A 23724-nucleotide genomic window follows, 5' to 3' on the forward strand; every position below is an offset into this window, starting at 1 on the left:
CCCGGCAATGGGCGCCATTTTGAAACCGCGAACCCTCCCGCGGCTCCGGGCGGCTCCGTCCCGCTCCCGGCCCCGCGCCCGGCCCCGCTCCCGCGGCTCGCCCCGCCATGGCAGGTCGGTGTCCGCGCTCGGCCGCGCCTTCCGCTCCGTGATGGGCCCCGCCGTGGGCTGTGGGTGCGCTCCGCGCGGCCGCGGGAGCCGGGCGCAGGCCGGGCCGCGCCGGGCGGTACCGGGGGGGATGCGGGAGCGCGGCGGCCCTGAGGGCGCCGGGCCGGGCCGGGGGCGGCGCGGGGTCCCCTCCTTCCCTTCTTCCCTCCCTCACCGCCCTCTTCTCCCCCTTCCCTCCGCAGGGGTGGCGAGAGCTGGAGGCGACGGCGGCGGCAGCAACGAGTTGCAGTGGTGCTTCTCGCAGGTGAAGGGGGCGATCGACGAGGACGTGGCGGAAGGTGAGGGGGGCGCGGACACCCCGAGTGCTCCCGGCCGGGCCGGGGGAGGGCCGTGACTAAGCGAGCCTCGCGTCCCACCTTTAGAGCATCACGCACAACTCACGGCGCCTTCCTCCGGGGCTTTACAGCTAATCCCAGAATTGTTCGGGGTGGAAGGGGGAATCACCCAGTTCCATCCCCCTGCCCAGGCAGGGTCACCTGGAGCAGGTGATACAGGAACGTGTCCAGGTGGGATTGGAATGTCTGGAGAGGGAGACTCCACACCCTCCCTGGGCAGCTTTTCCAGGCTCTGCCACCTCCGTGGAAAGAAGTTCTTCCTCGTGTTGAGGTGGAACTTGTTGTGTTTTAGTTTATGGCCATTGCTTCTCGTCCTGTCCCTGAGCACCACTGAACAGAGTGTGGGAGCATCCTGACACCCTTTGAGATATTTGTGTGAATTGATGAGATCCCCTCAGCCTTCTCTTCTCTGGGCTAAACCAGGCCCAGCTCCTGCAGTCTCTGCTCATCAGAGGGATTCTCCAGACGCCAAATCATCTCTGTGCCTCTGCTGGATCCTCTCCTGTAGCTCCCTGTCTTTCTTGTAGTGAGGAGCCCAGAACTGGACACAGTTCTGGGATCAAGAGAAAAGGTACTGACAGTGTAAAATCACAGGAAAAGGGGGAAAAAATCCCCAGTGGAGTGTGTCAGGCTTGTCAAGTTTCGCTCTGACGCACAGAGAGTGCAGCTCTGTCATTTGTGCTGCATTAAAAAGTGCAGTTTAAAGGCTTCCTGCAGCTGTGGAGAGATTTTATTCCCACTTGTTAACGTTTGGGAGCTATAAATAGGGATATTAAGCAGGGAAAAAGGGCACACCTTCACATTTCTCTGAAACTTTCCGAGTGTGGCGTGTTTCGGACAGAGTAGGAAACAAGAAACGTTTTAATTGGGAAAAGTGTTCCTCTGTAGTGCAGAACCAAGGGGGAGTTTTGCTTGACTTTGATCAGAAGTCCAGTTCTTTTTTCCCCCGAAATTTCCTGTGTTCGAGCTGTCCAGGCTGACACTGCTCCTTTCTAAAGTGTGAACAGACTTTCAGGGCTGTGTGTGTTCAGCTTGGGTTGGAGATTTTTTTTTTTTTACTAGATGCAGTAAATATTTTTCCTTGCTGTCTGCTGCTGGGGAATTATGCTGACAGTGTTTTCATTTTCATGCCACTTGTTTGGCATTCCATTTAAAATAATAGCCATGGGAGGAATTGACTGGAAGGCTGCTTGAGAAACTAGACTCACTCAGTTGTTTTCTCCTCTTTTTTTTTTCCCCTCTAAATATATTTTGTAGCTTTTACTGTTGCTCTGAAGCTCCCAGAATTCTTATGGAAATATACTTAAGTAGCTTTTATGTTTCTTGGGAGCTGTCATCTGTGGGACTAGAAGTTGCAAAGGAAACGCTCCTGGGGGGGCACCTGGCTCCTGGGGTCACTTCCCAAGGGGCAAATCCTGAGCAATGTGGATTTGTGCGGAGCGGGAAGGCTCAAGGAACCATGCAGAACCTGTGTTTTTGCAGAATTGGTGCTAGAGTTTGGTTTTCCTGTGGGAATACCAGAATTATTTACAGTGTTTGTGACTCCCTGTTTTTATTTTGGTTTGTGGCCTTTCCCTTCCCGTTACTTTTTGCCTTGACATTGGAACTCAGTGATGAAAATATACAGTTTATTTTCTTACAGTAGCCCAAATTTAATTCAGCAGAGTGCAGCAAGACTGCAAATAACACTGTTAGAATTTTGGCCCCAGTTATGGACATATTTCCTCACTACCGTTTTTTCAGTCTTCTCTTACAAAACTGCACATCCAAACCTGCTTGATGGGCAGCTGTTGCCTTGAAATAGCCTTGGGATTTCATGTAACTTTTTGTGATAGTGAAAACTTGATGTTTCTGTCAATTTTTGTTCAGTTTTTAAGCTCTCTGAGGAAAATGCCAGCATGTCCAACCTATTCCATGCAGACTGTCTTGCTAAATTTCCTCACTTAAGGGTCATTCAGGAGCTGAAACTCCAAAGCCTGGTACTCAGGCAGCTTTACCCAAACATCACTTCCTTTACAGGGCAGCTCTAACACACATTTTTATATTGAGCAGTCGTTTCTCGGGTGTGTTGCTTAATAAAAATACTGTGACAAGTGGCTCTGTTAGATTGGCGGCTGCCAGCTCCATTCCCAGGGTTTTCCTAACTGGGTCATTAATACAGAAAATCACATTCTCGTCTTTGTCTTGTGTGTGCATTCCCTTTGTTCAGGGAGAGATCCCTGAACTCTGGGCAGGCTCTGTGTCCGTGAAGGGAAGGGCAGTGTTCAGAGAGCAGGAAAATCCATCACTTACTGAATGGGGACTTTCTAAAGTATTGACTGTGAATTTTCTAAAGCAGAAGACTTAAGGTGGATTCGTGGAGGAGGGCTGGAGGATAAAACAGACGTTGAGTGAAACATTTAATATTGAGGATAGCAACAAGCATAATTTAAAAACAAAGGTAATTTGAGATGTGTTGTAATAGTGTTGTTAGTATAAACCACGTGGCTCCAAACCCCACACTGATTGCCTGTGCAGTCTGTGATTCTTGGATTGCCTCTTTCTGTAGGAAGGACCTTTCTAAATATGGAATACAATTGCTGCCTGAGACCTTATCTCTTTTGTGATTTCAGTGTTGAATTTGTTTTGCATGTTCAAAAATGTTCTGTTTTGGGAGGGGTTCTTTTTTGGCAAGCAAAATATAAACCAGCTTATTAAATAATGTACAGATATGCCCAAATTCCCTTGTGCCAGACATTCTGCATCTAGTCCTTGGCCACTTCTGGATGTAATTCTGTATCTTCAGTTAAAGATTGAAGAAATACAATTTTTTTTCTTTTTAATTCTCCAGATGGTGACTGGTGGTGTCAGTCCTGATAAAGTGAGAGTTCCCTTGTTATCCTCAGTTCAGCAGACTCTCCTTTTGCAGCCCATGGGGTGCTGGGTCACCTCAGCACTTTGCCAGAAAGCAGAACACCAGGAGCAAAGACAACCACAATCTAATAAAAATATATTGGCCTGTAATCTTGAATCTGTTCTCAAGTGCAGATACCAGTGATTTAGAAATGCTCTTAGTATTAGATTGTCTTTATAAATCATTGGTTAAAAATGTTCTCGTGTTGTTCAGGAATTTAATTGGCCTGTTCCCATTGTTTTTAAAGGAATTCTGGCATGATTTTTTGCTTTTAGAAAAACTTTTCCCGTAGAGGTACAGCCCTGCGAGACCTGGTTCTGGCCAGCTGTAGTATCATCTTTTTTCTGTATGAACTGGAAAATTTGGGACTGATGACTCCATTATGGAGCCATGTGCACTGTCTCCTTTCTGGTTATTTCTGGAGTCACTTCATTCTGGAGTGGGGCAGAAGATGGGCTCTAAGCTGTGGTTTGGGTTTGGATTTTTCCTTGAAAACCAGCGGTTTGCCATTAGCAGAACTTCGGATGATCTTTGCCCTCCCCTTGTTTTCAGTTGCCCAGAGAAGCTGTGGCTGTGCCATCCCTGGAAATGTCCCAGGCCAGGTTGGACAGGGCTTGGAACAACCTGGAATAGTAGAAGGTGTTCCTGCCCATGGCAGGGGTGGAAGGAGATGAGTTTTGAGGTCCCTCCCAACCCAAACCATTCCATGACAATATTTCACAAACAGTTTTGCCCTGAGCATGTGTTGGGTTCCAGCTGGAGAAAGCAGAGTCAGCATTTCAGGCAGGCCGTGTTATTCCAGAGGTTTCATACAACCCATGGACCAAGAATTTGTCTTCACCCCAAGTTCCACAACACCCTATTAGCTAAAAATGTGCTCAGCCAGTAGACAGTAGGTATTTAATGAGTGTTCTTTTGAATTCCAGTTGTGTCAGACAGCAGAAACCCCAGGGTGTTGTGGCACTGGAAAGCAAATTCCACTGTCTTACGGTACAGTAACATGTCAGTAATCCTGGGAACTAGTAAGAACAGGTGTGCTTTGTGAGAAATGCAACAGGAGGGAACTTTGGGAAGTTTCTATCCCAGATTTACAAGTCAATAGCTGTGCCTAAAAAAAAAAAAGCTCCAGGTGATCTTCAGGATTTGTAAAATGGTCATGTAAGTGATGTCATTCAGTTTTCTGTGGAGCGCAGGATGTATCCTGCCTGCTCATGTACAGTGAGTTTGCGTCTGTGATCTTTACCATGGGATCACACCTTGATTTTTGTGGTTTTTCTGGCATGTGCACATGATGGGTTAATGGAACTGCAGGGACAGGAAGGGAGGGGAATGCGGATACAAGTATAGAAATGTTCAGCATTGTGAGTGTTGGGATGGTGATACCTGTCTTTTTTGTAAAAGAAAGGAGAAGTTTATGGTTCAGGAGGGGACAATGAGGGCAATGAGAAGTGGTTCAGAAATGCCTTTTCTGACTGTTGAAGCTTTCCCAGAGCTTTTGGATTTAGCATCTCTTTCCTGACTCTGACACATAAAAAAGTTAGGACAGCCTTGTCAGAAAACTACACAGTGGAGGTTTATGGGAATTAAGGGGGGAAAAATCCTCAGCACCAGTGAAAGATGGGAAGTGGGACATTAAAGAACAGATTAAAAGGTCTCTTAAAAGACTAAGCAACCACTAGGATATAAGAGAAGATAAATTACTTGGCTTTAAACTGACAGAGGACAGGTTTAGATGGGATATTGGGAAGGAGTTCTTGGCTGTGAGGGTAGTGAGGCCGTGGCACAGGTTGCCCAGAGAAGCTGTGGCTGCCCCATCCCTGGAAGTGTCCAAGGCCAGGTTGGACTGGGCTTGGAGCAACCTGGGATAGTGGAAGGGGGTGGGACTGGCTGGTCTTTAAGGTCCCTTCCAACCCAAAACAGACTGGGATTCCGTGATTATGTTTTCATGAGAATGTGGAGCTTCAGAACACATAGCTGATGAACGGTAAATGCTTGGCAGCAGCTTAGGGAACCTGTGCACCCAGGAAATCTTGGATATAGTCCCCACGTACATCCTCATTCTTGGGCCATTTGGGGAATGTTTTAACGTCTGGGGAAAGAGCTGAATCAAAAATGACAAAAATCTTTTTTTAAAAGGACAGGAAGGTGTGAAAGCTGCAAGTAAAGGAAAATTTTATCCTCCCATCGTGTTAAGACCTTTCTGAACTCCTACTAGAAGTACAAGGAACAGCATGACAATGAGCTCCTTAGGAAAAACTAACAATAGCATGACTTAATTAAATATACTTCCAGTAGGAGAAAGCTTACTGAAATTACTATTCCAGAGGTTACAAAATAATACTGAGGCAATAGATTTGCATAGAGAATCCTGAATTATGCCATGAATATTAAAAAACAATCTCCCTTATTTCTCATGGCTTGTAAGGAAGGCACAGCAAGGTAACACACTCTACAGGCAGGAAGGGAACACTTACATCTGCCTTGCTGAACTCTGGCTTTACTGCTCTCTTTTCTTGCTGTGCTTCCTTTATGCTTTCCTTGCTTGCTTTGCACTGACACATCCAGGCAACTCTGTGCACTCCCAACTCAGTGGAGACAGATTTTTAGGATGTAATTTAAAGGACTTCCAGTATCAAGTCACAGTCTACTTCCATTGGCAAGAAAAGGCAAATTCAACTGAATGAGGGAAGGGCATTAATTGTCTTTTACAAGCTGGAACTCTGAGGTGCTGCTACATCCCAGAAGGAGGGTTTGGTGTGGGGTTTGCTGGGCAGGCCCTGGGGCAGACCCTGGCAACAGTGTGGCACCTTGTGCTGCTGCTTTTCCCCCATGTTCCAGCGCTCGCAGCCTGAGTGGCCTGAGCGCTCCTCAGAGGAGCCAAGTGGCTCTGCTCCAGCCATCCAGGACACACAGGAGCTGGCAGGCTTTCCCAGAGAACTCTAAACAAGATGTTTGGAGTTTGCCACAGCCTGTCAGCAGCAACTCTGACCTCAGCCAGCTTCTGCTTCCAGGCTGGCCGGTGCCGGACGAGCCGCTGAGGAGCAGCCAGGGTGCCCCTGCTCCTGCCCTTGCTCGACCTTAAATCTGTTCAGTGATTTAAATTAGTTCCAAAAGCAGAGTTATTTTGGACTCAGTTAAACCCTACCAGGTTCTTAAAGGCAATTCAAGCCATTTTGCAAGTGGATTGAGTATTAGGGCATAAAATGTTGTTGGACCTTATGGATACTTTAGGTTGGCAGAGTTTAGTGGTGTAAGTTTGGAGAAGTTTGATCTGAGCAAAACTACACCCCTTTGGTTTATTGTCCTGACTTCTGGTACATCTCACTCCTGTCTTAACTCTTGAAAGAAATCCTAAAAGTGGAATGTAAAAGTTAAGTATATAAAGTGGGGTATTCTGACAAACGGGTCATTTTGAGTAACTTCTATGTATATGTAGATTGTCAGTGGTTATTGGTAGCTGAAAAGTTCAGCACACTTTTCAGTACAACTCTAATTTCTATCAACTGTTTAAACCCAGTATTTTAGGACATATTTTTGGAGCAGTAGCAGCAAAACCAGCCTGAGTCCATCCCCGCTGCAGGGTAACACCGCTCTCCCACTGACTGTCCTGGCAGCCATAGTTCACGTGGAGAACCCTTGTTCACCTGGAAGCAAGCCAGTGACAGGTACAGGAAGGAGGGAGAGGTTGAAGCATGGAATTCAGTGCTGGAGTTGGAATACTGCAGGGACTGAAATTCCAGGATTGCCTCCCTGCCCCAGCACGAGGAAGGAGAGGAAGGGTCTGTGGGGAGCAGGGTGCCTGCCAGTGGCTCTGAGTGCTCCCCTAGTGTGGTCACTGCAGCCATCCCAGCTGGAGAGCTGTCACACTTCCCTCTGCTTACCCTGGAGCCTTCCAGTGCAGCGGGATAGCCAGGGAATCTTTGGGAAGTGCAGTGACTGTAAGTCAGTACGAGCAGTTCTGAGGCCCCATGTGTCTGGAACTTGAGTTCCAATAGGATATTGGTTTTTAAAACATTTTTTCTGTCATTTGCTCTTTAGCAGGTCCTGGTTTCTAAACTTCTTCATTCTCTGTGATAATCTGTTCCCTTTAAAGATTATCTCTATTTTTTTTCACTAATCTTATTTCCTCCATTTATATGGGTTTTTTTGGTGATTCTTTGCTGAGTTGCTCTGAAGTGACAGTTCCTTACTGTTCTTGACTACCCCCATTTGTCACCTGTGGTCCCTCAGAATGCTCTGTTGTCACTGTCTGCTGTAAAAGAGTCCCGTTCCTGCTGATGTCCTGTCACACAGCACAGCATTCCAGGGGCATCCCAATGTCTGGTTTCCAGGCTGATTTAGGAGCACACAACTGCACTGACCCCTTCTGCAGGCTCTGTTTCATTCCCATCCACTGTAGGAGACCACACAGTGTCTCCCACAGCTTTGTCCACAGGAGAACTCCAGTGCTGTACAACAACAGGGTGCTGGATGAAAGGTGTGTCACCTTTGAGCTTGATTGCAGGCACAGAAATATTCCCTCTGTGCTCATTCCCACTGGCAGTGTCCCTGGCAGTCTGTGCCAGCCATCTGCCTTCCAATCCAGCCATTTCCTCTCAAAGCATGAGCTGCTACTGAGAATTCCTTCGGCCTTAGAGCAGTCCATGCTTTGGATCTCTGGATCATGGAGAAGGGGCTGTATATTAAAACTCCTTCTCAAGAGGTGGGGCAGGAGCCAGGTTAGCAGGTGTGCATTGTTTGTTCATGTGCTGCACCTAAAGTGGTGTTGTCCATTACGTACTTGGAAGATTCTAGGTTAAAATCCCTTGGAAGTTGGAGCAGCCTCCTTTTTAGATGATGATGGAGAGCAGGGAGTGGTTCCTTGTTCAGTAAATGCCTGAGGAGAGGGCTCCTGGCAAAAGTCTTTGAACAGCTCTGAAGGATGAGAGAGGAGCTGATGCTGCTCATGTCTCGTGTTAGTCCTGAGCACGAGCTGCAGCTGCAAATTCCCTTCTCTCCTGGGTGAGCCATGAAGTAATTCCACGCTTTCAGGTCTGGGTTTTCACCAGAGCAGCAGTGCATGGCCAGCTGAGAGAGGAAAAGTTCATGGGAGCTAATTTTAGGCCCCTAATGTGGCTGGTGTGGATCCCTTTGCATTCTCCATTACCTCAAACAGAGCCCGAGTGCTGATACCGGTGTCAGAAATCCCGTGAGGAATCCTGGGGAGATTCAGTTAGTTTGCAGGTATAAACTTGCTGTCACCTCCAAATCCTAATAAAAGCTGGTCTCTGCCATCCCAGCCCTCTTTTTCCCCCAGCAGAGCCAGCTCAGGAGGCTTTGGAGGTTCTAAACTTCCCGGAATTCTGGCAGGGGTAGTTGTAGGGAGGTTCACACTCACAAGGATGGCTAAAGGCTCAGAGCACTCCCTCTGAACTCGGACACATCCCTCAGGGCTCACAGCATTTCTCTGGGTCAGGGAATGGGCTCCACCACATTACTGTGGAGATGGGTATTTGTAGCCTTCTGGTGTGTCAGGAGGGTGTTTGCTACCCTTGGAAGGGCTCAGTGCTCTTAAATTTGGGGATCCCACAGAGTCACAATGTAATTACCAGCAATCCTTTTAATACATCACCTTTGAAACCAGCCTGGAGTTTCTGCTCTGGATACAGAATGTAACCAAGGTGGAACTCATTTCCAGAAGTGAAGCTAAACATGAATTTTTCATGTCTGGAAAGAAATATTGCCAACCTAATATCTTAACTGTAAAGCCGCAGGGCTCGCTGCTCTCCATAGGTAGAGGAGGAGGATTTACATGGATACTTCTGGAGCAGAGTCCCAGCCCCATGGGAACAACTGGAGGGAAAGGTGGACAGACCTCTGTTTGTAGAAGATCGCAGTCACCAAGGTGTCTGTACCTGAGAAGAGAGCTTTGGGATGCTGTCCGTGAGCAAATACCATGATGTCGTGGCTTAGCTCACCCTTTCCTGCGTTTCGTTGGGATTTATTTTGCTGGCATGTAGAAAAGGCTGAAAATAATGCAGGGAAATAACACTGGTGCTTGTACATGTAAGAAAAAGTTACAACATCTAATAAAAAAACCTTTAAAAATCCGAAAGTTAATGTGATGATGAAGAACCTGCAGAGGTTTGCTTTGTTCTTTCCTAAAAGTTCTAAGCTGACTTGGAAATAAAGAGCAAATGTAGGTGGGTGAAGTGTCGAGAAGAACACTGATGGGTTTGGAATTCATTTGGGGCTTTACTTCTAGTCTTGTTCTTTTAATTTTTTTATTTTACCTGCTTTGAGGTGGTAGAGGGCTGAGGGCAGTGGGTGGAATGATTTAGGGATTATTCTGCTTCAATTAAACACACCTAGAGGGAAAACGGGTTTGAATTAATACTTTTATATATATAAAACAAGTACAGTGATGTTGAAAAAGGTGATTCCTCATATTCCAATTTTTTTAACTTAAAAAAAACATTTGAAGGAAGTTTCTATTTTTGTCCTGCTGTGTCCCCCCCCATTTCCTGGTTTCCTAGAGCATGTTGGTGACAGGCTATTTCAGTGTGTTTCGTTCACCTCATCAGTTCATTTCTTTGTCCTTGGTTTCCTACTTTTCCATGGTATCTCCTGAAATCCCTGTGTATAATTGGTAATAACTGGTAACTGAGTGATAATTTCCTTTAAAGAAAGGTGACTACAAAAGTAGACGTGTACAGAAGCGGGTTAGAAATGCAATATGGAAGTCTGGGATAAATCTAAAAAGATATTTACTCATTCATTTATTCATTCTAAATAATTTTTTTAATCCGAGAAGGTAAATCATTATCCCTACAGCCTAGGAAAAAACTTTTAAGGTCATCTGTTAATAAAAGATGAAAAATGAATTATATATTGAGAATACTACTTAGGGTTTCTAATCACCTTCCTCGTGAGAGTGGGGCATTATTGAAAGGAATTTCGAAGATAGAACATCAAAATCAATACAGAAAAGGGATTTTTAGCGAGTCTCCAATTGCACAGTCTGGAACTAATTGCTGTCATAGTCTTCAAACCTTAGAGTTTTGATATCTGCATCGTAAAAGCAATATTTGATGTGAGCAGGCCCAGCAGGAGCAGTGTTTGCTGAGCACTTTGTTGGGTTTGTTACCATCTGCCCCAGCCCTGGGACAGACATTTCCAGCTCCTTATCTCCTGCCCCTTGGCTTCGGGTTGTTTGATGGCCCTTAGTTCTTTATTGCCACCTCCTGATTGGGGTTGTGGCTGCAGTGGGATAAACCTGGGTGCTCTCAAGGCCCGGTCCAAGGGCACTGCGGGCACTCGGAGTTGGAGGTCCGGAGGCCTTTTCCTTTGCTCTCCTGCTTTCTTGTGTTTTTGCTGATGCTTCTGCATGGAGCTGGTTCAGGAAGCTCCACTGGAAGAATTTCCCTTCTATTTCCCCCCTTTGGCAGAGGGGAGCTGCCCATTCCAGGCTCCTGAACTAACTCCATGAGCGCTCTGCTCTGGAAGAGGCAGGTGAGCCTCAGCCTCACCTGGATCAGTGCAAAGGAACACCACCCATGGACCACTTCGGAGAGGATTCCCGCTTTGGGGAGCTTGGAGCATGCATATCTCCATGGATATGGCAGCATTATGTCCGCAGTAGAACACACACTTTGGCTGAAGGCCCCCAAAGCTTACACTGAGATATGAGCAAGTGTTTTAGCTTGTCAATAAAACCATGTTAGGATTTGGAATGTGGCTTAATTTAGGGATGTAAATGAAGAATTGTGTCCTTGCATTAATATAAGTTGTAATTTTGGGTTGTGTTCAAGTCTCGAAACTCCTTGATTTGCTTTCCACATTACAGTGCTGTTTTATTTCTGTTCTCTTTACAGCTGATATAATTTCAACAGTTGAATTTAATTACTCTGGTGATCTTCTTGCAACAGGAGACAAAGGTGGCAGAGTGGTTATATTTCAAAGGGAACAAGAGGTCAGTGACTCAAAAAACAAAAGTGCTGTTACTACACTGTTCTTGTGTTGCACAGTCTCACTTCACCTGTTCATGCCCTGAGGTTTAAATGCTTAAAATGGAGAGTTTCCTCAGAAAACCCCGAGTTAGCCAAGTTTCTAAATATGTGCCCTGTGCCACACTCAGTGGGTTTGTTGGGTGGGAGTTCCTCCCTTCTTCAAAAAAAAAAAAAAGTCCCAAAAATCCAGGTGAGTTCTTTGTGCGTACTTGGTGTGCTCAGTGTTGCTTTGCAGAATTGCCTGTGGACTTTTCCTGAACCTTCCACTGGGTCAGGCTGAGCCGAGATAAATCACAGTGCTTTGGGGAGGATGTAAGAGAAGTTTATAAAGTAAGCTGCAAGGACAATGGGATAAGGTGGTTAAAAATTGGTTTAGGGTTCTATGACTCAAAACCAGTGGGAACAGCCACTTCTCCAGAAACACTTGAGCATTTCCAGTTGGGAGGGTGGGAGGATTGTCCCTCCTGCAGTTCACAGCTCCTCAGCTGGTCCCTGCAAGGAGTTCAGCTGTGTGGCAGTCCTGTAACATTCCTTTGCCTTCATCCTGCAGCCACATCCCTGAGCTTGGATACCCAGAGCAGCAACAGGGATTGGAAACGTGCATGAAGTGTTGGAAAATAATGGTTGTGTCTGGGATTGTGTTCTTTAAAAAGTCAGTGGCAGTTCTGTCCCTCCCCACCAAAGAGCGTGGTTATCCTGTCATTTGCATCATAGTTGATGGGGGATTGAGCCTTTGGTTTTGAGCCCTCTCCTCAACCAGAAATATCAAAATGGATTGTGGAATTTTAGTTCAGCTGCTTTGTGCATGAATATTACAAGTCTATGTGCTGTTTTCCCAGCAGAATCCCTCTGCCTTCCTTGTGTGGCTCAAAGAATGCTCAGTTAACGAACACCTCACCAGTATTTTGCCTTTCACGCTCACCGTGGTGCTGTTCATGACCCCTTTTCCCAGGGGTGCTGTACTGGTTGTACTGGGAGGGCTCTGGAGCAGTGAAATGAAAACTGTGCTGAAATGTTACCCGTCTGCACCCAGACAGCTCAGGGCTCATCCATCATTTACTCTGGGTACAGACTTAACTAAGGCCCAGGGAGAAGGTCAGAAGTGCCCCCTGCTCAGGACTGATGTTGTGTGCAGTGGGACTATTATGGGGTGGCGCTCAGCTGCCAGAGTTCAGTTGTTCCGTAAGGCAGAACCCTCCAGTCACCTCACTTCCTCAGAGGGTGGGAAAAACCAAACCCCAAGTACACAGGAATATTCAGCCGTCTCCTTGGGAGCACATGGAAACTGAGGGAAGAGTTGGGCACGAGGGACATTTCTCTTGTCATGTGCAAAACTGCAGGAAAAATCTGAAGTGTGTAATCTTCCAGTATAACAACAATTATTTTTACCCTGTCTGGATTTAAGACCAGGTTAACCAGGTTCTGACAGCTTAAGGTGGTTATACAATTCCCCCAGAAAAACTCAACACCTGTGGGGCTGTTCTCCAACAGGAGCCACTAATGAACATTAACTCATTTGAAAAGCCTGATAACAAGTTGCCTCAAATCTGATAATGCAAATCTGTGGACACTTGGAACTTTGCTCTCTGTTCCTTGCTCCCACATCCACAAAGGATAACAAAGCCTGAAGGGTACACAGATGTTTATAGATAAAGCTGCATTTTGAAAGGAGAAGGCTGTGTGCACTGTATTGATGCTAAATTGGTACAGTATCAGAGTGAAAATGTAAAATTCACAGTCTGTTGTAAAAGTGGACTTTCTCTTGGACAATTTCTAGACGCTAATTTGTGCCCCCAGTGACATCAGCCTGAAGAAATGCCCTGTTCTCTTGCAGAGTAAAAGCCGTCCTCTCTCTCGAGGAGAATATAATGTTTACAGTACCTTCCAGAGTCACGAGCCTGAGTTTGACTACTTGAAAAGTCTAGAAATCGAAGAAAAAATTAATAAAATTAGGTGGTTACCACAACAGAATGCTGCTCACTTCCTGCTGTCTACAAATGGTAAGGACCCTTTCTTTTTGCACAAAGGACTTTGTCATGGGAATATTGTCTCACCTGTGACCCACTTGGGTTTTTTCTGAAGTGTTTTGGGGTTGTTTTAATGTCTTTATATGCAAAATACGTTTTGATTGTAATCCTGGGTGTGAGGTCTGTGTGAGTATTGAGTCTATTCTGTTTTGGTGCATCATGGAGCATCTGTAAGTGAAAATGTAGAACGGGGAACATGGGTTAGTGCTGGGGGAACAGTTGAACTCCGTGATCCTAAAGGTCTTTCTCAACCTAAACTGTTCAATGGAAAAGCTTGCTCTTACTGTCAGAGGAAGGTGCTTGTTCCTCATAGTTTGGATCACTTTTTGGCCCTGTATTTAAATGACTTTTTGTGAAGTCATGATAAAATTTTTTAATCAGGAGTGACTTCCATCTGCTGGACCTCGAAATTAAAATCATTGACGTTGATATGTCTTAAAAAACTTAAAGCATTCTTTAATCTTTGTCATCTTAAATGCTTTAAAGCTCTGCAGGAGTTTAGGGAGGAGAGGTTTGGTTCCAGTTAGCCAGGGATCTCACTCATGGGTGAAACAAGTGTGACTCATTGGTTTGCTGGGTTTTGTCCTTAGCACTGGTCTGTTAATATAGTTCAGATAATCATACAGGGTTTATTGGGGAACTTGGGTAATTGGTGTGTGAAAACCCCCTGTGAAGGGTCCTTTGGGTGAGTGGGAGGCACAGGCCTTATTGCTCAGGCAGAACTTTGGATTTTATTCAAACTGCACATCCCGCTGGGGATAAAAAGCTCCATCAGGGTAAAGAACTCTGCCAGGGTCCTTCGTGCTGCAAGCAGGGAAAACCCAGACAGGTCAATAATGTCCTCTCTGCTCACTCCCTACTTAGGGGTTTTATTTTGAATTGAACTCATTCTCAAGCATGTGAATTTTTGGTTTTAGATAAAACTATTAAATTATGGAAAATAAGTGAAAGGGATAAAAGAGCCGAAGGTTATAATTTAAAAGATGAAGATGGAAGACTTAGGGATCCTGTCAGAATCAAAGAACTACGGGTACGTCTCTGACTTTACATATCTTTTTGCATGTACTTCTCTACCTTTGTGCTCCCAAACTGAAATGTGCAGGTTAAAAATGATGTTTGGGTCAGGGTCATTGAAAACTTTAGAAAAAAATGGAGACACTTCATTTTAAATAAGGTTCCTCTGGAAAACTTTCATGATTATAATATTGTGTTTCTAGGAACAAGACTTAAATATTGGAACAGGGTGCTGGATATTCTGTGGTTGGGTACAAGGTGTGTTTGTTAGAGGCAAAGTTGGAGTAATTGGATAACCTAAAGTGCACTGGAATAGTCTTGGACATCATGCTGTAGTAGGCAGTGCTCCAAACTTGGGATCACTTTGATCAGGAGCTCAGGAAATGAAACATACAGGGTTGGGGGTTTTATTGGGTTTCTGTGTTGCAGTCACCATAAACAGGAACAGAACTGAGGCTCTCCCTGCTCTCAGAGCCAGGGCCACCCCTACACTTGTAGTCACTCCTCTGAACTTGCTGCTTCTCTGGCACTGGAAGGGTGGGCTGAGCTGCAGCCCTGCCAGGCACTGCAGCTTGGGAGAAGGGATGATGGAGTGAGCCAAGTCTGAGCAACAGCTGGGAGGGGGAAAAACCTCACCTGGAGCTACTTCCCTGTGGGTTTAGAGAGCCAGAGTGTGTACCCTGGGCTTTGGGGGCTTTGAAGGCAAGTTTTGTTAGAGAAATACAGTCCCCATGTTTTGTGAGGTGGGGGACATGGAGGAAAAGCAATACTGAGACTGTGGCATGTCCAAATACCATTCCTGATTTTTCCTTTTAGAGCACCTATGATGTCACAGCCAGGCTGGGAGCACTCGTGTGGTGAGATAGGGCATGGCCTGATAAAAAGTAATGGATTAATTGTACTCATTAGTTGGATGTAAACAGCCTGGAGATACAAACCCAGGGAAGCAGTGAGGGAGCTCTGGGATGATCTGGTCTCTGGCTCCAGTCAGACAGGGTATCCTGGACACTGTCAGACCTGGTCCTTAGCTGGATGATGCCACTTGGGGTTGTGCTGGGACAGCCAGGACCACCTTCCCCTGCTCAGTGCTGGGCACTGAGGAGCAGCTCGAGGGCAGCCTGGGCCTGGCCCTGCCAAACCCTGGCACCCTGAGCTCAGCTGGCTGTGGCAGCAGGACACCCAGGTGTCCCTGAATTTGTGTTCAGGATCAAATTGGGGATTTCTTTGGGAAATGTTGTTGCCAGTGTCCCGAGCACCCCTCTGAGATCCGGGGACATTTCTAAGGGCACATTTCTCTAATCTTTAGATGTTGTTACAAACACACCCCATGTCCTGCTGGGTGAGGCACAAAGGGCTGGGTCTGACAGGTCACTGATGCAGAAGTTGGTGCCTGAAGATTCCTGTCAGCAGTATCCAAAGTCAGCATTCATATGCTCTTTCATTATTTTTCTTGCTCAGTGGTTTTCAGAGTTGTTTAGTCACTAAATCAATACAGAAATCTGTGGTGTGCAATTAACTAATTGCCATCAATTAATTAAACACACCTGTGGGGTTCCCAGGGCTCAGTATCGGGGCCAGTGGTGTTTAAGATCTTTATTGATGATCTGGACAGGAGGTGGAGTGTGCCCTTGGTCAGTTGGCAGAGGACACCGTGGTGGGTGGGATATGGATCTGCTGGAGGGCACGAAGCACTGTAGAGGGATCTGGACAGGCTGGATCCGTGGGATGACGGACAACAAGGGCAAGTGCCAGGTCCTGCCCTTGGGTCATACCAACCCCATGGAACACTCAAGGCTGGGGCAGAGCAGCTGGAAAACTGGAGAAGGCCCTGGGGGTGCTGGTGGCAGTGGCTGGACATGAGCCCAGGTGTGCCCAGGTGGACAAGAGGCCAATGGCCCCAGTGCCAGCCATGGTGTGTCACAGGCCCAGGGCAGGGACTGTCCCTGTGCTGGCCCTGCTGGGGCACCCCCAGTGCTGGGGGCAGTTCTGGGCCCCTCAGACAGGAGAGACATTGAGGGGCTGGAGCGTGTCCAGGGAAAGGGAACGGAGCTGGGGAAGGGCCTGGAGCACCAGGAGCAGCTGAGGGAGCTGGGGGGGCTCAGCCTGGAGAAAAGGAAGCTCAGGGGGGACCTTCTGGCTCTGCTACTCCCTGACAGGAGGGGGGAGCTGGCTTGGGCTCTGCTCCCAGGGAACAAGGGACAGGATGAAAGAGAACAGCCTCAAGCTGTGCCAGGGGAGAGGTTGGATATTACCAAAAATTTCTTCCCCAAAAGGTTATCCAGGCCTGGCACAGCTGCCCAGGGCAGTGGTGGAGTCCCTTTCCCTGGAGGATTTAGAAGGTGTGTGGATGTGGCGCTTGGGGACACGGGTTATTGGTGGCCTTGGCAGTGCTGGGGAAATGGACTCAGTCTTGAAGGTCTTCTCTAACCTAAACGATTCGGTGACTCTCATTAACCTCTTGTGGATCAGGAATGAGTTCTCTGCCCACAGTGAGTGGTGTTTCTCTGTGCAGGTGCCAACCCTGAAGCCCATGGACCTGATGGTGGAGGCGAGTCCCCGCAGGATATTTGCGAATGCACACACGTACCACATCAACTCCATCTCCGTCAACAGCGACTACGCCACGTACCTGTCTGCAGATGACCTCCGGATCAACCTCTGGCACTTGGAAATCACAAACAGGAGTTTTAGTATCCTTTGGTGTCTCTTGGGGCACACCTGGTGGCTGTGTTTGAGAGAATGACTTTAATGGTACTAATTAGAGTGGGTGTTCGAATCCAGGGATTCAAACAGAGGATTTGTAAGTGTGGAGGTGTAATGCAGTGAAAGCAGGTGCTGGAAGGATCAGTTGTTCCTGAGGGCAAGTGTGCTTCCAGTGGAAAAGCATCGGTAAAATACCATACAGCGTGTTCTAAGGAGAAACTGAGGAATTGCTGTAGCATCCTTAATTTGTGAAGATCAGTTGACTTAAATGAGAGTTGTCAGATTTGAAAAGTAGATCTTACTTCATTCGAAAGTTTAAGGTCTCTTAACCAAGTGACACTTCTCTTAAAAAAAAAAAATTTCAATATTTTTTCATGTCACATGATGTCATTAACTGCAGAAAGAATTTTCAGATCTTTTTGCAAACCCGTGTATACAAAACTTACTGTGTTTTACGTCAGAAAGTCTGCAGTAAAACAAAAGTTACAGAAGTACTGTCTTCTAAATAGGTAATCTTGTAAAGTTTTAGGTCAAATTTTCTAAAGTTTTAGGTAAAGAGATATGTTTGGTGTTGAATAGGAAGCATTAAGAAGGAGGCTTGAGAGGACTTGTTGGACTTTGGTGATCCTTGTGGGAAATTCTGTGATTTTAAGAGTCTAAAACTGACCAGCTCTTAAATTTCAGATCAAGAAAGATGGAGAGGGACTTTTTACAAGAGTGTGTAGTGACAGAAAAAAGGGGAATGGCTTCCCACTGCCAGAGTGCAGTGGGATAGGTGGGATACTGGGAGGAAATCCTTCCCTGTGAGCGTGGTGAGGCCCTGGCACAGGTTGCCCAGAGAAGCTGTGGCTGCCCCATCCCTGGAAGTGTCCAAGGCCAGGTTGGACATGGCTTGGAGCAACCTGGTCCCCCTTCCAACCCAAACCATTCTGGGATTCTGTGATCTGTAAAACCCAGACTTCTTTAGGCTCCACTTCACTTCGTGTGCTCGCACATGGCAGAAGTTGAAGCTCCTGCCCTGGCATTGCCAATGCTTGTCACCCATTCCCTGTGGGAAGGGGCCGAACGTGAGCCGTTCCCTGCCTTTACCAGCCGTCCCAGACATCGTGGACATCAAGCCTGCCAACATGGAGGAGCTGACGGAGGTGATCACGGCGGCCGAGTTCCACCCGCAGCAGTGCAACGTGTTCGTGTACAGCAGCAGCAAGGGCACCATCCGCCTGTGCGACATGCGCTCCTCAGCCCTCTGCGACCGCCACTCCAAGTGTGAGTGACACACACCCTGCACGGGGGGACAGAACGGGGGCCTTGCTCTAGGCCGCTGCCGGGCACAAGGCAGGGTGGGAGGCAATCGACCACCTGGCTCTGCTCCTCTTGGCCTGTTTTCGCCTCATAAACTGATGGGAGGAAGTGCTTTGGGCTCCAATGACACCTGTCTTCTGGCCACGCTCAGCCTTGGTGCCTCTCAAAGTATCTGCTCATCACAGGCCAGTTCAGAGCAGTTCATCCACCTTTGTTAGAAACTGGGTTAGAACTGGGTTAGAAACCAGAACCCCTTCCCCTAGGGAGCAGTGGAGCTCCTAGGATGGGATCAGTCCTTGAGGTATACACTGCAGGTGTCCAGGGGTTCAACGTGAATGCTTCTTAGGCTGCTGAGCCACGAAAACTCATGTAGGTGAGGAAGGACAGCATCGCTGTGGAAGTCCTAAGGATCCCTGTTCCCTGCCCTGTGCTCACCTGTGTGTTCCCTGTTCCCTCCTGCAAGAGCTGTGGTTTATGAGCCCTGTGGGTTGACACGCTGACAGTTCCAGGTCAGCTTCCTGCAGTGCAGAGAGGGGTTTCTTGGTGCTGGAAGGAAGTATTTGTGCAATAGGAAGTGGAGAATGTGAGGCCACTTCATTGATTCAGTTCAGTGTTGCGTTAAATCACTTAAATGCACTTTATTTTTAGCTGCTTGTGACTGAGTCACCTCCTGTTATAAGGGATCTGTCAAAAAAGAGCAAGTTCTGGGTAGCCTGGGTCAGGAAATGCTGATTCCAGAGGTTGACTCTTGGATTTAAACAACACGTCTTGATCTGCTCTCTAAACCCACACAAACTGTGTTCCTAGTGGAGGTACTCACATTTCAGTGGGGTTTTCAGAACAGTGTTGGTTCAGGTCTAAAGAAAAGTACTTTGTCCATGCTCTCCTTGTGTTTGGGATGCTGCTGTTCCCATAGTCTTCTCTTCCATGGGATGTTCAGGTGTGGTGTTCACTGTACCCATGTGCTGGTTTTAACCTTTTTCCTCTGGTTGATCCCCAAGACCTTTGAGTTGTGCTTTGCTGGGGCTGTGCTCCAGTTGAGTGTTGGAGATGGTCATTAGCAATCTGATGACTTAAAGCACAACAGTGCTTTAAAAAAGATTAAAAGTATCTGCTAAAAAGTATGTTTTCTTCAGAAGTATCTTTTCTTCGAAGAGAAACTAGTTACTGATTTAAAATTTTCCAATACTGAAAAATGTTAGAAGCTGTAAGCCCTGGTGTTGGTTTCACCTGGAACTGTGTCTTCTCTCTGCAGTTTTTGAGGAACCTGAAGATCCTAGCAGCAGGTCATTTTTTTCAGAAATAATATCATCGATATCTGATGTGAAATTCAGCCACAACGGGCGATACATGATGACAAGGGACTACCTGTCTGTCAAGGTGTGGGACCTCAACATGGAGAACAGGCCTGTAGAGACCTACCAGGTACATGTTCAGCTCTTCTTAACCATCCCTTTTCCCCTTTCTCCTCTGTTTCTGTGTCCAACCCACATTTCGTGTCCCCAAGGTGCACGAGTACCTCCGCAGCAAACTGTGCTCCCTGTACGAGAACGACTGCATCTTCGACAAGTTCGAGTGCTGCTGGAACGGTTTGGACAGGTGAGGAAAAGGGGCTGGAGTTCCTTCCCTCAGCATCCAGAGTTGGGGTTCCAAAGTTGGTTACTCAAAATGAGGCTGCAGGTGGCTCCGAGTTAGTGAGGGGAGAAATCCCACTGGAGTGCTCGGTTTACGCAATCAGATTTGGCAGTGGGGTTTCTGCCCCTCTGCTCTGTGAGACCCCACCTGCAGAGCTGCCTCCAGCCCTGGGGCCCAGCACAGGAAGGACCTGGAGCTGCTGGAGTGAGTCCAGAGGAGGCAGCAGGATGATCAGAGGGATGGAGCAGCTCTGCTGTGGGGAAAGGCTGAGAGAGTTGGGATTGTTCAGCCTGGAGAAGAGAAGCTTTGGGGTGACCTGATTGTGGCCTTGCAGTGCCTGAAGGAGCCAGTGGGAAAGATGGAGAGAGACTATTTACAAGGGCCTGGAGGGACAGGACAAGGGGGAATGGCTTCCCACTGTTTGAAGGCAGGGTTAGATAGGACATTGGGAAGGAATTCTTCGCTGTGAAGGTGGGGAGACTCTGGCACAGGTTGCCCAGAGAGAAGCTGTGGCTACCCCATCCCTGGAAGTGTCCAAGGCCAGGTTGGACTGTGCTTGGAGCGACCTGGGATAGTGGAAGGTGTCCTTGCCCATGGATGGTCTTTAAGGTCCCTTCCTTATCAGTCTGGGGTTTTTTTTGCCACGGGATAAGGGGATGAAGTAGCACTAGGAAAACTTGCTTTGCTCCTGTAAAGATGAACAAAGCATTAAACTGTAGCCAACTCTCAGTGTCAGGATGGGGGGACCAGGGGAACACCTGGAAGTGGTGCAGTGGGAGCAGTGCTGCAGTCCCAGAGGAGCTGAGCAGAGGTGTCCATCTGCAGTGTAATGGACTGGCCATGAGCTTGGCCTGACAGTGACCTCATGTGGGAGAGAGGAGGGGGGAATGTTATTTCTGGAGACCTGACAAGATCTGCCTTTCTTCTGCCCTTCACCAGTACAATCATGACTGGATCTTACAACAACTTCTTCAGGATGTTTGACCGGAACACGCGCCGGGACACGACTCTCGAGGCCTCCAGGGAGAGCAGCAAATCCCGTGCCATCCTAAAGCCACGCAAAGTGTGCACAGGGGGGAAGAGGAAGAAGGACGAAATAAGCGTTGACAGTCTGGACTTCAACAAGAAGATTCTCCACACAGCATGGCACCCCACGGAGAACTTCATCGCCGTAGCTGCCACCAATAACTTGTATTTATTCCAGGACAAGATTAACTAGTGATGGCTGCCCGTGGACAGAGTCTCGTCTCGCATAGTTCAGCTCAGTTGTTTATCTGTAACAGAAGGCCTTGTTGTCCTACCAGTGAAGAACATTGATGCACTTACTTCCCTTGAGCTAACGGAGAGGATCTGGCCTGGCTTTGAGTCCCTGGAGCGGTTCTGCCTTCGGTGGGGGGGGAGCGTCCGGCGGCTTTCGGGGAGGAGCCTCCCCAGGCAGAATTGATGGACAGTGCTCAGTGAGGCCAACACGAAACAAATGTATTTATTGACGTCTGAGCCTTCCTTTCCAGTTTATAGACCAAAAAATTTAACACCCGAGAAGAAAAGGTTGTCATAAAAGTGTAATTTCTCTCTCTCGCTCTCTCTGCTGTAATATTTGGGCCTTTCAGAACATTTCTTGTGCTTGATGCCTGTACACATTCCTCAGGCCTGGAGCCAGCGCAGGGTCTGACCTTGGAGCACTTAGGTAGGGCTTGAGTTGGGTTCTAGGCAGGTGTCCATGACTATTTACTCACCAACTGTATCTATAACCACACCTTCTGGTGTAAACCACTTAATAAATAACAGCCTATCAAACGTGTTTTTAAAGCTGAAGGGATGTATTCAGTCTTCTTTTTGTATTGCATGTCCTGAGCTGGTGCAGAACAGTCCTGGTGGCACCTCTGACAGGGTTTGCCTCAAAACAACGAGTTTTTGGCAGACTAATACGAACTTTTTTGTGTAGTATTTCAGATTCTAAATTTAGAGTTTCCATGGCATTGTCATAGAGTTGGAGTTGCACTGGATTTGTTGTCCAAGGCTCTGTGTGTGCCGAGTAGGAGATGGAAAGGGTCCTAGAAACATCCACAGCCTTAACCAAGTGTCGGCCTTGCACGGAGGGAACTGAAACATCGACACTTCTCTGCCCTGAGGATAAAAATGCAGCTTCTGTGGTGCATCCCCCCCTCAGCCAGAGGCAGAACTGACGTGCATTATGGTTTTTAACCTTTTTAGTTCTTGTCACGAAGGGAACAGTTTATTTTAAGTGTTTGGCACAGTACCTTGTGTGTCCCCTGCAGTTCCAGACCGGGCCCAGGTTGTGCCCAGGGCAGATGTTGGACACCCCAAGCACAGCTGGTGTGACAGCAGCTGCTGGGACTCTCCTGCCCAACTTGTTTTAAGCCTTAGGTACTTTTTCTTTTTTTGTTTTCTTTCTTCCAAAGAGGCCTAAATCACATCCCCCTCCCCCGGACGAGCCGCAGGCACGTCCAGCAGCCCCGAGAGGCCAGAGCCTGCCCTCTGCCATGTGCCTGCAGCCTGGGAATGCTTTCCCAGAGCCCCCAGCTTCCCCCAGGCAGCCCCAAGTGTGGTTTACACTCCGTTTTCCCTGGAATGAAGGTGTGTTACGCTCCCAAGAGCAAACTGTGGCCGTCCCACCCCTCCCGGTACTGCCCGCGAGCCAGAGGGTCCCCGGAAGGTGGGAAGGGCAAACCCTGAGGTTCTACAGAGAAAGGTTCAATTCACTCAGTCCTATACTGTACTTGGTTGTGACACTTTGGAACTCCTGAGATGTGGACCGGGAGGGGGGTCTGAGCCGTTAATCCGACCGCGTTCCCGACGCCTGCTCGAGCCGATCCGTGGGGTTGTACATAATTGTTCAGTTCTTTTGACCAAAAAGTTTAATAAATTTTAAATGTTTACCTGGCTGTGCTCCCTGTGTATTGATGATGTTTCCTTTGCCTGTGAGGGAATTGGCGGGATGGGCCAACTGAGGGTGCATTTCAGGTTGGGATGGTGGGTGTGGAGGGGCCAGGGCTGCTCCCCCTGCTCCAGGACAGCAGTGCTGGCTGGGCTGGATCTGTTTTTTCAGCAGATACAAGTAGAATATGAGTAAAGGGAAGAAGGATATAATGGAATCTTCGATTCCAATTCTGTTTGCTTGTACCACTTTCAGTTAAATAGTTTTTGACTATTCATGGAATTTTTACCCTTTTCATTTTACCTTAAAACAGATCTCGGTGTCAGTTTGATAGAATTGCTGCCCAGTGGAGCCTGGCCTGGTGGATGGGTCCCTGCCCAGGGCAGGGGATTTGAACCAGGTGGGCTTTAAGGTCCCTCCCAACCCAGGCCACTCTGGGGTTCTATTTCAGCCCAATGGCTTCAGGCAGAGCTCTCCAGACTGAAGCTGTGGAACTGCAGATCCAGGACGTGGGCTCAGCCCCTCAGTGATAATTATGCCATGAAATTCTAATTAAAATCAAGATAGATGAAGAATGAGGAAGCATGGAGTGTTTAAGTACCTCTGAGCCCTCTGTGCCTGAGCAGGGAGGAGCCAAGAGGGCCAGGGCTGGGGGGGTTGCCGAGTGCCTGCTGACAGCAGGGCAACGTGCAGGACTGCTCTGAAGCTGTTTCTATAGAAACTCCTGATTTTTGTGTCAGTTGTGAAGTGACCAGGGTGA

General features: G+C 47.6%; 1 protein-coding gene across 1 annotated transcript; it reads left to right on the forward strand.

The window, feature by feature from the left end:
- Positions 1–22969, forward strand: PPP2R2D (protein phosphatase 2 regulatory subunit Bdelta). Its single transcript, XM_027900537.1, has 10 exons — positions 1–114; positions 351–446; positions 11250–11347; positions 13219–13384; positions 14329–14441; positions 16938–17115; positions 18230–18394; positions 19686–19855; positions 19938–20029; positions 21005–22969. The coding sequence occupies exons 1-10, from the start codon at positions 108–110 to the stop codon at positions 21282–21284; spliced, it is 1365 nt and encodes a 454-aa protein (XP_027756338.1). The 5' UTR covers positions 1–107; the 3' UTR covers positions 21285–22969.
- The last annotated feature ends 755 nt before the right edge of the window (positions 22970–23724 follow it).

This window comes from Empidonax traillii, unplaced genomic scaffold, assembly GCF_003031625.1.
Source record: "Empidonax traillii isolate 1590-97213 ecotype Southwest subspecies unplaced genomic scaffold, ASM303162v1 scaffold738:size396264, whole genome shotgun sequence".
Lineage (NCBI taxonomy): Eukaryota > Metazoa > Chordata > Aves > Passeriformes > Tyrannidae > Empidonax > Empidonax traillii.

Bases quoted from the DNA above. Each gene is read 5' to 3' on its own strand.
- PPP2R2D (XM_027900537.1), top strand. The intron at 11,348-13,218 runs GTCAGTGACTCA...GTTCTCTTGCAG, and splicing joins TATTTCAAAGGGAACAAGAG to AGTAAAAGCCGTCCTCTCTC. The intron at 13,385-14,328 runs GTAAGGACCCTT...TTTTGGTTTTAG, and splicing joins CTTCCTGCTGTCTACAAATG to ATAAAACTATTAAATTATGG.